This window comes from Taeniopygia guttata, chromosome 1, assembly GCF_048771995.1.
Source record: "Taeniopygia guttata chromosome 1, bTaeGut7.mat, whole genome shotgun sequence".
NCBI classification, from domain to species: Eukaryota; Metazoa; Chordata; class Aves; order Passeriformes; family Estrildidae; genus Taeniopygia; species Taeniopygia guttata.
In genome coordinates, this window is record NC_133024.1 from 37,215,147 (window position 1) to 37,229,829 (window position 14,683).

The 14,683-nt window shown below is 40.5% G+C and overlaps 1 protein-coding gene across 13 annotated transcripts in view; it reads left to right on the forward strand.

The window, feature by feature from the left end:
- Positions 1-14,683, forward strand: part of FAT3 (FAT atypical cadherin 3) — a 394,190-nt gene that overhangs the window by 354,474 nt on the left and 25,033 nt on the right. For all 13 annotated transcript variants that reach the window (XR_012055102.1, XM_072927060.1, XM_072927018.1 and 10 more), the window contains 3 exons: positions 2,887-3,021; positions 4,043-4,200; positions 11,762-12,230. Coding sequence is in view for 12 of the 13 variants with exons in the window: in XM_072927060.1 (XP_072783161.1) it covers positions 2,887-3,021; positions 4,043-4,200; positions 11,762-12,230 (762 nt within the window). In the remaining variant the exon portion in view is untranslated. The remainder of the gene's footprint in view (positions 1-2,886; positions 3,022-4,042; positions 4,201-11,761; positions 12,231-14,683) is intronic.

Below are 14,683 nucleotides of genomic sequence, written 5' to 3' on the forward strand. Positions count from 1 at the left end.
AAAATAGACTGCTCTTTGGAGTGGAAATGCAACATTAGAATAATTTTATTTAAACTCAAGCTGTAAATCTTTGATGTGGACAACATAACCTTGAACAATTTTACAATTTTGCTCCACATAGTTATGAAATCAGCATGAAAATGTGTGTTAGCTGGGGCAATGCAATAATGCAGATTTGTAGCTTATGTACTTATAACCATACAGACAGGCATAAAGCACTTCTCGCAAGTCTGAATATTTTAAAGTTTTGTGACAGCTATGAAATCCTGCTGCAGCAGGATGAATAGAGTTGGTTTCCTTGTAGTTTACCAGAAGGAGTATTCTTGGCCGTTCAGGATAAACAGTTCTCTCCACCGTTGCATGGAGTATGTTAGATCTTTTCCATATATTTCAGAATGTGAAAGGATGGCTCTAAAATACAAATCAGAGTTTGAATCAGATAAAAAAAAAAACCTGGCAGAAGTGGATAACAAAGAAAGCTGTTCCTTTATTGCTTCATGTCAAGGATACAGTCATAGGTTAGGGGCTGTGAAAATTTGTAGAGCCACATTTGGAAATCTCAGTGCCTCTTGCTGCTGCACAGTGACAAGCTGTGGGGCTTTAGTCTAAATGGCATGTCTGCCAGCTACACAGAGGCCCATTTGAATTGCAGCCTCATTAAAGGTTTAAGTTTGTTCAAAGAAGAGATATACTCTGCAGACACCAGAATCCTGTGTGTTTGACACATAATGAGTTAAAATAGCTAAAACAACCAAGGTGAAAATACAAAGCAGCCTGTAGGATTTTTAACAACCCATTGTAACTTCAGAAATAATTGTTACTTGCCATTGTATTCTAAGAAGTGAGGTGTTTTATTCTAAAAAAAAACGAAACGGTGTTAAATTCTGTTAAATTTTACAGATGTCACATTTAAATAAAATATTAATCTGTAGTCCAGAACTCTATGACAGTTTTTTTCTTGATTCTATAAGGCTTAAAGTGTGACTGTGTATTACAGCTGTTATTCTTATTAATGTTTCCTACTAATGTGATTAATAAAGATTGCCATGCATCATTTTCTAACAGTGCTGCAGGCAGTACTGTAAATCTTTTACTCCACAGACCTCTCAAACAAATGTTTGATAAAGGAGGAGAGGATGTTAAACATTAAATTGACTGTGCTGTACATCAAGGAGGGCGTTTACAGTAATTGCCATATCTGTAGTCAACCCATGTCCACTTTGAAAGCTACACTAGTAATTTTTCTTCTCCCAGAAAATCCTTACAGTGTCAAGTAATTTCAACTATGCTTACTATGAGCCCTGTTTGGCTTGTACAAAAGTGTGAGTGCAGTAAGATTGTTTCTTTCATTACTTTTGGAGATGTACTCCATGACAGGTTGATTCCTTCCTTTATAAACTGTAAATAAAACAATGTACTCAAAAGTAAACCAGTTTTTGAATCTGATAAGGATCCTATAATATAAATCGTGCAATATACAAGAACTGCCAATATTCAGAAAGCAATGGGCAGGAAGGTGCTTTTTATCATTAAATTCATCACCTGCATGCCTTAAATAAATTAACTTGATAAATAAAAGAAGAGGTGTCTGTCCATTCCCAGCAACTGCCTTTGCCTCCATTCGTGCTGGGGCTGCAAATCAACAAAAGCAAGGGCAGGAGTGCCTTTTTTTCCTGCGCTTGAAGACTGCTTTCATAACAGCCATACACAGATGCCCAAATGTAGAAACTGACCCTGCATCTCCCAAGTACCTTATTGCAACCAAGAAGAGGCTAGTTGTTGTGGAAGTCACATATTTCTGAAAATTCATATATTAAGCAGCAATAGTTGTATCGTGTTTTGCATTATTATTATTATAGACAGTGTGTGCAAATCTTTTAAGATTAGGGCAATTAAAACATTTATTTAGACACTTTCTGAAGTTACATTGAAGTTTTAGCCAAAGCCCATGAAATGCAAAAAATTATTTTGATATTGACAGGGTTTAAATAGTAAGTCCTTGACATGCTCACCTTGATAGATGTAAAGAATTTTAGGGGTTTTGAAAAACCTACATATAATTGTGTTGCTCAAGTATTTTAAGCAAATGTAAAAGTCACTATAGTTCTGTCCCAGCAGATTAAAAAAAAGGAGGGCAGGTTTTGGTAGCCTGGGCAAGCTGGATAGGATGTGAGATCTCAGAAATGTTAGGAGGAATGTAGGGAGGGGGCCAGTTTGCCTGTGCTGTATGATCAAGATGGCAGCATGTCCTGTGTAGTATGGGAATGAAAAATCCAGGTGTCACTGTAGCCCAAGCATGGCTTAGAATCACAGAATATCCTGAATAGGAAGGGACCCCCAAGGATCATCAAAGTCCAAATGCTGGCCCTGCAAAGGACTACCAAGAATCACACCATGTGCTTGAGATCATTGTCCAAATGCTTCTTGAACTCTGGCAGGCTTGGTGCTGTGACCATTCTACCTCCTTAGATTTGCTTCTCATGGGTGTGCTGGGGGAAAAGGAGTGCATAGCTTCAAGTAATTTTTTTCCCTCATATCTCTAAAGCCCCTGTGCAGGAAGCTTTGTGGGAAAATGAATGGCCTGAGAGTTATCACATACATTTATAAACCAGTTACTGCTCATAATAGTTCATTTTTATAATATGCTCCCATGGGGTTTAGGGCAGTCTTTGGAAAAGAGCTATTGCAGTTCTGCTGTGTACTTGCCTAAAAGCTGTTCCTTTCTATGAAGGTTTGTTGGGGCTTTTTTGTTGTTGTTATTATTATTAAGACATTTTTTTTGCTTGTACTAAAGTGTGTGATCAATAATTGTCTTTCATTACCCTTTTATTGCAGCAGATCATGCTTTACACTGTGGATCCCTGACAGTATTTTACCTTCTTGCAGGAGGACTCTGCCCAGGGTCCAACGATCCCTGTCTAGAGAAGCCGTGTCCAGGGGACATGCAGTGCGTGGGGTATGAAGCCAACCGGAGACCATTCATCTGCCAGTGCCCACCAGGGAAGCTTGGCGAGTGTTCAGGTGCATGTCACAGCCATGAAGGGGGATATCCTTGGACAATAAAGTGCTGCCATTCTCATTTTGTAGCCAGAGGTGCCAGTGAAGTTAACAGAAAATGCACTGCTTAACCCATCTCAGCATGGGCACGTGGGGTGTGTGTTTATAAGCCCTATAAATACTTGACTTTATAGCTAATGGGCTATATGTAGAGAGTGATCCAGTTTCTGTTTGGAAATTCCCACTGGCTTGCTTGAATACCAGCTCAGTAAAACAGGCTGCTGAAAAAACAGGATTTTTCCTAGAGAATGTTATGCCAGATGTTTTTCTGCCCATGGGCAAAGCTCTATAATTAACTCTTCTGCTTACTATTTAGATTACCAAAATTCCAACCTTTATTAATGAAAACACTACACTATCCCAAAAAGAAAGTTTGAGGACATCTGCTAGTTCTCTGCATCTGTGTTGTTCCCTGGGATATGAAGAGCCAGGTGGACAGCCAGTGAAGCAGAGCTTTCTGTTGACTTCAGTGAATCCCAGGCTGCAGGACAGAGCATTTGTGCTGTTAGCCTGATGAAAGCACAGCCCATACTGAACTGTGGTCCTGGGCACTGGTTGCAGGGGATTCATTGTGAGGATTTGTCTGGCACCTGCCCACACATAACTTGACACCCATAGCTCAACTGCCTGATATACGGGTGTGGTCATCTTTGATTCCCTCTGTTATCAGTGAGACAAGACTGATGCCTCCAGGAGTGTATAAGCTGAAAAATGCTGAATACTTGGAGAAACTTCTTTATTTTTTTATTTTTTAAGTATGGAAAAATAGAATTTCCTCTATCCCCTGAAAAAATAGCTTAAAAAAACGAAATGCAGAAATATTTTGTAGTAGATGCCAACTTTGTTTCCTCTCATCAAAAATGGGTTTTATTTATTTCTTCCTAGTCATTCTCATTAACTTTATAAATTATATAATTACTTAACAGATAAGGAATTGTTTTATGTATCACTAAAAGCACGTGTCCTTTCAAAATGGTTGTTTCAGGCCACACTTCCCTTAGCTTTGCTGGGAATAGCTACATTAAATACCGTGTTTCTGAAAATAGCAAGAAGGAGGAATTCAAGTTGGCTCTCCGACTGCGAACCCTGCAAAGCAATGGGATTATAATGTACACCAGAGCGAATCCCTGTATAATTCTGAAGGTAATTAAAATAACTTATCTTTTCTGCAGTTGTTTTTCTAGATTCTGTATTTTCTCTTGGCTCTTGATTTGGGGAATGCTGTTCTCATTTCAGCTGTAGATTGAGAAGATGAAGTCTGATTCTAACAGGGAAAAACAATTTCAACAACAGCAGCAGCAACAACAATCAGAAAAGCAGCTTGTTAGTGGTGCTTTACTTGGAAAATTCCCCACTGGGTGCTGTTCATTATAAGCACATTATGTGTGTCTGTGTGCAGGAGCCAGTCTGCACGAGATGTAAAATTTGGCCATTTATATGACTATGTAGTCAAAACGAAGCCTGCTAAAATTGCTGTTCTTCCCTTCTGTCCTGTCTGTGGTTAGAGGATATGCCCTTACTGTTAGTGAGCTAATTACAGGAACCAACTGCTTAGAACTTGTCTCCTACTGAATATGAAGATCTCTGCACTCTGTGGATTAAGATTCTTTGTTGAGAGAATCATGGGGTCAATGGAAATTGATACCAAATCAATATTTAATTGATAAGCTTTCCATTTTTATTCTTTTTTTTTTTTTTTCATGTGGAATGGCAAATAAATGCAGTATGGAAAGGGAGTACTAGGCTCATCCAAGAGCATGCACATATAGTATTTCTGCTATAGCCTCTAAGGTACCAAATGAAAACATTGACATTTGTAATTCAGCCACATTCTGTAATTCAGCAGTGGAAGAAATGGCACAGAGCCTTTTGTGTCTGTATTTGCAATCTTTGGGGTACTTTGACTGAATGCTTAGGTAACATTAAAGTGGGTAGATGAGTTAAAGGGCAACAAATAATTTTATAGCTGTTAGACTGAAGTATTCCATGAGCAAGAGTACTGTCTGTCATTTACCAGGAACTGTCAGCATTGTTCAGATTTGCACGAGACAACCTCTGCTTTGACACATGTAGAAATGCAGTTTGAACTTTCAAGTATGTGTTTTGTTTAAAAAAAGAAAAACAAGCAAAACTGCAAGTTGGAAGACCTTCTTTGATGTCTTCATCATGCTTGCTCTTAGCATCTGTCAGTAGATAATGTCTGCAATTTGGTAATTTCAAAAAATACCTGGGGAAAAACAAATGGCCCTAGTGGAAGGTGCCACTTGAAAACAATAGGAGATGATACAGAGATGGCCTGAATTGGAGTTAGAATGGTGATAGGAAATTTATTTTACTAGAGTTTTATGTATAAAGCTCTCATCATAAAGGAGCACAACAAATCCAGGTCATAGACAACTGAGTGAAAATATCCTGCTGAAGCAGGGAAATTTTGCCACCAAAATAGAAAAGTTGATGCCACTACTATTGCTACAAAAAAAAGAAAACTAAACCACACACACACACACACACACACAAAAAAAAAAAAAAAAAACAAAAACCCAAAACCAAATGAACACAAAAACAAACAAAACAAAAAAATCCAAACCAGTAAGAGAACCACCCTTTGCAGTCACCTGAATTGAGTATTTAGGTGTGAGGTAGGAATCATGTTTTCAGTCCCCACTTCACGTAATCACCTAATTATTTTGCTTTGAAAGATGCTGAATTAAAAATAATACTTCAAGGAGCAGCGACAAGAGCTGTGGTTATTGTGCTGCTGTCTCAGTCAGCAACCTCCGTGTCAAGCTGGTTTGCTTCCTAGGTCTAAGAAACACAGAAGGAGAAAGTAGAGAGCTTCATATGCAGCTGCTACCTCATATCTGATGAGTGAGATCCATAGTGATGTATGGATGCAAAGCCTCTGCTTTTTCCTGTGCATTGATCAGGGGAGGACATAGGGAATTACCTTCTCAAAGCCTCATGCTCAGCTTTTCAGTAGGGCAGGATCCTTTTCCCAGGTCTGGCACTGGGCTTCTGAATGCATGGGGTTTAAAGGAAACAAAATAATTACATTCAGCATAGTTTTTCTTAAGAAATGGTGTCACTTAAAAGATCAAGAATTGTCAGAGTTTCATTTGTGAAGATCTTTTAATCGAGGAATATCAGGCTAAGCTCTCAAAGGACATGCTCTGTGGCAGACAAATGGCATGGTCAAGGGATTCAGCACTGTCAGGTCTCTTCAGGGATGGCAGCTGGCTCATGGACTGCACTTTGGAGATCCCTGATTCAGGTGTTTTCAAGGAAGTTATGCTTAGACTTTCTAGACACACATTTTTTTAATTTAAAACCAGAGGTAGGACTCCCTTTAACCAGGTACATATGTTGGAGGTAGAGAGGCACTCAGAAATGAGGCCATTAAGCAGATTAATTACAGGTCTTTAAACGTGAAGTTGTTATCATTTGAGCATTGCTTTCAATTAAATTAAACATGAGGAGAAGCTTTCCAAATAGAGGATAAAGGATGAAATCCTGTGTTCTTTAGAGTGCTCTGGCATCACTCCAGCAAAGCACTTAATCACTTGCTTAACGTCCTGTATTTGAAACCAACTGGAACTATTCACATACCTTAATTTTGAGCATCTACTTAAGTATCTGCTGGATTAGCACCAGAGGGCCCAGCACCATCACTGAGCTTCAAACAAAGGCAGAGGTGGAAGAAATTTAAACCTACAAGGTATGAGCCCATGGGAAGACAGGCAGAAACACCTGTGCTGTTGGGGCACAGAGTGGCATTGATTGTTTTGAAGTAAGTCTCTGCCATTGCAGTCTGTTTAAACATTAATGCTGCAATATGCTTTTTGGTGCTTCAATGGCCAACTTAATTTTGGAAGCTCATACATTTGTAATAACTCCAGGGATGGAAATATTTCATAATCTTAGGATAGTGTCCTTCCTGGATGAATAATCAATTCCATAGAGCAAACTGCTTGTCTACTACTTTGCTGAAAGCCTACCAGCTACACTCTATTGATATAATAAAACAAGGGTGTTATTTATTCAGCTGTTTCAAATAAAGCAACTCATCCATTGATTTTGTGAGGTTGGCCCTTTTTTTGTTGTTGTTGTTGCATGCTCTTGCTTTTAAAACAATTGGAGCAAAATTAGATGCAGGTCAATGTTGGCTTTTTTTCCTTTGGAAAGATTGCATGTCCCAAGACCAGTACCCCCTTTCATTTTTACCTATGTAGCAGTTAATTCAGAAACATAAGATTTAACCATTTAAAGCATTACAAGGCCAGTGCAGAAGAAAATTCCATTTTTTTACCTCAAGGAATATAATGGAGATTCATCTTGTTTTGTGAAATTTTTAAGGATTAAAAACAGGTAAAGAAACACTTTCCCATCATGCCATAAATATAGCAGCTAAACAGTAAAAGGCAAGCATATGTTCTTCAGTCCAGGCAGTTAATGTGAAACTTTGCATGGTTTAGTTAAGTGTGTATTACACATTTTAATGCATTACTGCTGCATGGCTTATGCTGGATAGGACTGAAATTTGGATATGATCCCAGTTGTGGCTGGAGTTGAAACGAGTAATGTTTTAATTAAATACACCGTTTTACACAAACAAACCTGAAATGCAATTCAGCTAACGAAATATTTCCCCAGATAGATTAGGAGGCAGCATGCTGTATCCATGGTGTTTGACTGCAGATGGACTATGTGAGCTGGAGGTGGTCTCAGAAGAACCATTTGATCATTTTATTACCTATGTTGATACACAAATATGGATGTTGGCCAAACATCTTAGCCAGACTAATATTCTAATATAATTTACAGTATGTGTTTGGCTCCATTCTGCCTATTGAATGAAATTGTTGAAATGTAACAGATTGCATCAGCTTTTGGAGTCTTCACTGTTCTTTTAACTTCTCTGCAGGTGAGGAGTCTTGTGGCATATATGCTTAAGTGTGCATTAACCTCCCTGTCATAGTTGTTACAACTGAGACTGTAACTAAACCCTGAGCCTAGAAAGCTCTGGGAAGTGGAAGCTTTGTGGGAATTTTCTGCCCAGCTAGGATGAAGCAGTATCACTCTGCTTTCATGGTACAGAGGGTCTCTGCTGGTGCCATGGGCTGTACTGGTGAGGGGTTGCAAAGTTTGCATATCTTTGCTGTGAGATGGAGTAACTCAGGCTTTCTGCAGTGTTGCACTACATAGATGAGTAAAAAAGCAACACCACACATTCAGTGCTGGACTGACAGTGATGCTACCAGCTCTCAACCAGACCAACCATGCCACTGAGGTTATTGTCTGGATAACTGCTGAGCCTGGACAAGACCCTGGGTATTCATTGGATGCCCATATTTTTTTGCTTGAATGTCTCTCAGCTTGAAGTTCAGCTTTTTTTTTGGTACCGAGGTCCAGGCTAGGCTATAATCAAAGGATTCTGAGGACTGAGCAGTCACCCTGACATCTCAATGGCTACAAGGAATCACAGGGATTAATTGCCAAGTTATTACCAGGGATTACCAGGGATTCATTGCTGAGTGATGATTGAATTCTCTGTGCTTAGGAGTGGGGACAGCAATTCTACCTCTTAGGTAGAAAAACCTTCTCCTCCCTGCTTGGTCAGTCCAGCTGCTAAGTAGTCAAGACTGGAGCCCTTTGCAGCATCTGCTCCTTGCCAGCTCTTCCTGTTCTCCCTACTCTTTCTCAAGGTCCAGCAGGGGACCAATACTTCCTCCCAGCCTCTCTACAGCAGGGCCTGTGACCATCTGATTAATGAAAGTGCTTTTATGGTCCCATTGCTAGGGGTATCTGGGCATGTCACGGAGTCTTTAATGTATGTATCTGTAAAGCAGTGGTGTGAGGTAGGGAAATTACGTTACCCCTGTTTTACTGATGGAGACCTGAAACTAATGGCTTGCTTGAGATCTCAGAGGAAGACTGTTGCAGAGTGTGGATTCCCATGCAGATCTGTCATGTCTTAGGCTAGTACTGTAAGCATCAGACCATCCTTTCCATCTTTCACTCTTGTTAGAGGTTACTCGTGTTTCTTCAATAACAGGAAGGAAACTTAACCCTTCAGACAATATATATTTACTGTGTATGTCAGATCATCTGCTGGTAAAAAGAAATAAAAAGTGGATGAGAAAGATGTATAAAACATATTTTAATAGCAAATCTTTTAGATCATAGTTTCCCGTATACAAATGGTGTAATATTTATCCCAGGTGTTCAAATGTGGTGTTGTATTCATAAAGATAATTGGAAAAACATGTTCTGTGAGTAAGAGGAATAGAAATGCAGGCAGTAGGTCCTTCAGGGCATAAGTGGTCATAGGGGAGGTATATGTATATTATACATAATCAGTAGAAGAGTTTCCATAGGAAAAAGCCTTTTGAGTAAGCAGCAAGATATCTGCTTATCCAGTGATGGCTGTTTTTCAAAGTGTAATATGTTGGCATGCATTTTTCTGTTTGATTTGTATTCCTGGTGAGACAGACCACACTTTCTGAGCAGCACCTTCAATGTTCATGGACTGTTTTGTTGCACAGGGAGAAAAGAAACTATTGCTCCATCTCTGGAGAGAAAAAAATTCTCTGCTTATCAGGGCATCTTGTTTACCAAGATTCCTCCTGAGAATATGCTTTAACAGACCCAATTTCAATCTACAGAAACTGTTTACAGCTGAGTTTTGAGTCCTTTAAGAAAATGTTTTTTAATGAAAAATGATCCAGACTCAGTATTCTATACATCCATTAGTCTTATTTGATTGAGCTGTAGGAGTATCAAGCAATCCCTTAAGCACGTATTACAGTCATAGATCTTATTTCTTCTCAGTTTAATTACATCCTACAGATCAGGGATTGCAAAACAGCCAGTTGTTCATATTGGGGGCTAATTCTAGTTCCTTCCCTTGGCTCCTTCTTTGTGTATTCATTCCTCTACACCCCCTCATACTGTGCAGAGTAAGCGGGTAGCTGGCATCTGTAGGGAGCTTGCCCCATGCTTAGCACCTCTGTGTCTATGCTGCCAGGCAATCACTGAGCAGAGGACTGGTGTGGTTTATCCCGATTGCCCTGTGTGTTTTGGCTTGAGGTCCAGTTCAGAGTCAGCCAGTCAAGAAACCAAGGATTTGCAAAGGAGACGAGATCCAGAGATTTACAGATCTCAAGATTTTACCTTTAGCTTTTTCCTGGGTAGTTTTTTTTGTCAACCTCCAAGGACATAAAATGCTGATAATGGCATGACAGCATGGTCTGCTCCTGTAGATGAACACTTTCCTGTTTACCTTTAAGCCACACCAGGGAACCTGTCTGAGGAGAGTTTGAGCATGCAGTCATATGCCAAAGGATGTCTTCATCTAACATGACTGTTAATGCTAGAAATGGCTAAAAATTGTCAAAGGCAGATGGACACTGCAGCATTCTCACATCTGCATTTGCCATTCAAATTCAGCAAGCCACCAAAGCTCTGTGGGGTTCTTGCACTGACAGCTGTGGAAACTCTGCTCTCACTGGGGGGAGCAGTCAGTCTCTGTAAGAGATACACCAGTGAGAGGACAATGTGAGCTGCCTGGAAGGATGAAAAATGACACAGCACCTGAACTTTTCAGAGGGATAAATAATGGGACAGAACTGTCTTGAAATGGGGTTTGCAGAAATAAATACTTCCTAGAGCATGACATGAAAGTAAAATACTTAGAAGAGCTTTCAGAGAACTTGAATCCAATTAATGTGTCATAAGAAATTATTTCCAACCTTGTCAGCCATTTTAAACTTAAATGCCATCTGTTCAAGAAATCTAAAATCTTTGGGTAAACTGCTAATCAGGAAAGCAGAACTTTATATCATTCCCTCACTCTGCACTTTGCCTGCTCCAGCAGGGCAGCACAGATTTTCTCTTTATGAGGACTTGGGATGGGTGAGGGAGAGGAGGGAGAGTGAGAAATCCCTTACAAACTCTCTAAATCCATGAGTCCAGCATAAATATTAGGAAAGAAAGAAAAGTAAGACCCATCTTATGTCATCTGTGAGGTATACACAGGGCAGGTTGTGTTGCATCTTTGGGAAATAACTGACTTTTGGTCAGTGAGTATCTTACAGTTTAATTAGTGATGCTGAACTCGGGATGTTTAGGGGCAAATCTGCACCTTGTTGAGATGCTCCTTAAAGTTACAGAAGCACAGGATGTCTTCATGAGCGGAGTACCTAACATCACCAGCTGAAAATAGCCATTGACATTTGTGGCCATTGACTTTGCCACAAGCCTCTCAAACACTTAGAGGTGATCCTGTGCCCTGACTATCCTTTTGATAACATTAGCCACTGGGAACGGAATCATAGCTCTTGGACTTGCTGAGAGAGACACAGCTGTTCAACAGCAGAACAAGGGTCCCCAAGTCCATATCCTGTTCAGTAAAACATTTATTATCCAGGTTTTCACCCGTGTCCTGCACCTATATGATTTTCTGTATTTTTAGTTTTCCTGCAGTAATTGGCTTTGGGCGAATTCGAAGTAAGTTGATATTTTCCACCTTATATTTTTTGCTCATGATAGAGGCACAGTTTTTGGCTGTCTTGGTGTCATGTAGGAGAGCACCTTTAACAGTGCAGAGACTGTCTAGAAGTTCTCTGTGCTTCCAGATTCTCTGTGAGAGCATGTTATGAGACAGCTGAGCGCCTGAAGCAGTTTGATTTCTGTTTTCCTCCTGCAGATTGTCGATGGCAAACTCTGGTTCCAGTTGGATTGTGGAAGTGGCCCAGGAATCCTGGGAATTTCTGGAAGGGCCGTTAATGATGGAAGCTGGCATTCGGTCTTCCTGGAGCTGAACCGCAATTTCACGAGCTTGTCCCTGGACGACAGCTACGTGGAGCGCCGCAAAGCCCCGCTCTACTTCCAGACGCTCGGCACAGACAGCTCCGTCTACTTCGGGGCCCAGGTCCAAGTGGATAACGTCCGCAGCCTGACTGACAAGAGGACAACGCAGGTGCTGAGCGGCTTCCAGGGCTGCCTGGACTCAGTAGTGCTAAATAACAACGAGCTGCCGCTCCAGAACAAGCGCAGCAGCTTTGCAGAAGTGGTTGGCCTGACGGAACTGAAGCTCGGCTGCGTCCTGTATCCCGATGCCTGTGAGAGACACCCCTGCCAGAACGGCGGCACCTGTACTGCCGTGCCATCTGGTGGTAAATGCTTTCACTGCTTTATGGGCTTCCCCCTCCCCGTTTTCCTCTGTAATTTATTGCCAGAGAGGGTTTAATGCAGCAACATGCTTGAAAAATCTCATGAACTCTATAAAACTCTGATAGGTATTGCAAATTGGGTAAAAGCTGTTTGCTCTATAAATAACATTGAAATGGCGCCCCTTCTTATTGCATTAGTGTTCCAGGAGGAAATTGATTTATTGGCTGTTAGTATAATCCTATTTCTATAGAAACCAATAGAATTACAATTACTGTAATGTTCAGCTGGATTTTTCAGAATCCATTTACAGCATCCTTACAGCACTGAGGGCTGTACACAAAGATGGTGATTTGAAATGTCCATCACAGATGTAACAGCAGTGTTGCCTTACTCTGTTTCCGAAGCTGTCACAAATAATTACTGAGCTGTCCACAAACACCTTTGTCCTTTTGGAAGTGAGTAATTTCATTACATGTCTGCATGGAAAATAGCAAGTTGGGCTCATTTTAAACTCCCCTGAACTGTATTTTACAGCTTTCTCGGAGGCCTGAGTGCTCTAAGGACTAAGTAATACTATCCAAATTTTATAGGGCATTGATTTAGACTGTGCTTGTGTTGGAGTTTCCTATCCAGTGGTTATGTGGTGGTTTGTGTCATTTGATACCAGTGACTTACTGCAGTGCACAACTTACCAGAACAGTCAGCATGTTAGCAGGAGAAAAGTAAATGGCACACATGTAGAGCATTGCCTCTTGGGCAGTTCTCTTTCTGTAGTGTAGGAGTTTCCCTTCCAATTCCCCATACTGTATTAGCATGCAGCATTGCTCACCTTTTCTGGCAGAGTTTTCCTCTGAAAAGAAGATTGCTCAACAGAGAGGTTTTCTGAAAGTTCAGAGCTTTCCCTCCACTTACTGTCAGTGAGTTTTGGTCATAGTTCTCTAGGGAGGTTCCTGCTTAAACTCTTATTTTATGGAGCATTTAACCACTATCCTAGAGCTTTCTGCTTTAATGTGTCCATGCAATTCTCTTGCACCCATAGTTATTATTTCTGTTTTTCATTAGTTTAAGCCTGACTCTCATATTTCCTGAGTCCCCTCCACCACACAGATTTTTTAGGCCTAAACTTCAGATTTGTTCAAGGTTGACATGTGGTGAGATCTGAGCAAAACTGTGATAAGTTTCTCAGTTGGATAGCCCCACTCTTATAAAGTAAGTCCTGAAAATGTGGTTTGTCCATGCTGGGCTGTTTCAGCTAGCAACCCCTCTGGATCTCTGGCTTTGATTCAGCCACCCCTTCTCCCATGCTATCACAAGTGATGCATCAGGGATGCTATCAGCTTTGCTGTTGATGGAGAGAAATGGGAGGACAGTTAGGAGGAATGAAGCACAGCCTTGGCAATCCAGGATGTATTATGGGGCATGAGGAGAAATGTTGCTGCTTGTGTGTTTGTCCTTAAGGGTCTTTATTTACCAAGGGAAGGAGAGAAAATGAGGGCTGCACAACAAGGGCAAAAGAAAACAATTCTCAGACAGAAGGATGCTGCAGCCACTGGAAGAATTGCTAAGCATGATTATTGAAATTCCTAGGAAATATGGCTGTAGTATGTACAGGAACATAAGTATGATGGCTTTGATTCAGAGTCCCTACTTAATAAATGAGATTAACCATTCGTATCACATCCTAGGAAGCATGAGAACAGTTCCTTCTATTGATTTTATTTGAGTCTGTTTACAGTATTGCTCAGCAATCTCATGATGAGTAAATTGAAACCTTTCTAACAGAACTCCTTACAGTAATTCTTTTTTTCCCAGCACCATGTGCATGCCAATTCAAACTGAGGGGAGACACGGCATAAGGGAGAAATAAGCAGCCCTGAAGTTTGGACCCTCTTAGTATTGGGATGGCAAATACCATTTTCAGGTCAACAAAATTTGCTGCTGGAAGGCAGTCACAGAACTGATTTAACTTGCCTGTATTCCTGCCTCGGCGAGGGGCATGTGCCCTGCAGGGATGTTTTGGCTGCCTGCCGTCAAAAAATCTGTTTGCTGTTTTTACTGTCTCAGCAGTGTGTGTAAATAAAGGATTGTTATAAAGCCATAATTCCAGTGCAATGGGCCCTGACTGTATGTTGGTGGTTCTACAGCCCAGCCCTTAAGGAGAAGGCATGGGCATTTTTGCTTCCACTAGGCAAAGCAGTTCTGTTGTTAGTGTCCTCCAAATGCTGAAAGGCCACATAATTAAATTCTAAGAGTCCAACAGCATTGCAAGTCTTAGTTGCAGAGCCACAAATTGTAATATGCTTTTAAGCACCATAAACCATTGCACTTGCTGACATAGATGTTAGTAGCTGACTTCAATTTAAAATAGAAAAAAGACAAACTTCAATTTTTAAAGAATTTTCTTAATCATGAAAATGGCAGCTTTTTTCTTTTTTGATGAGGGGAAGAATGCAAA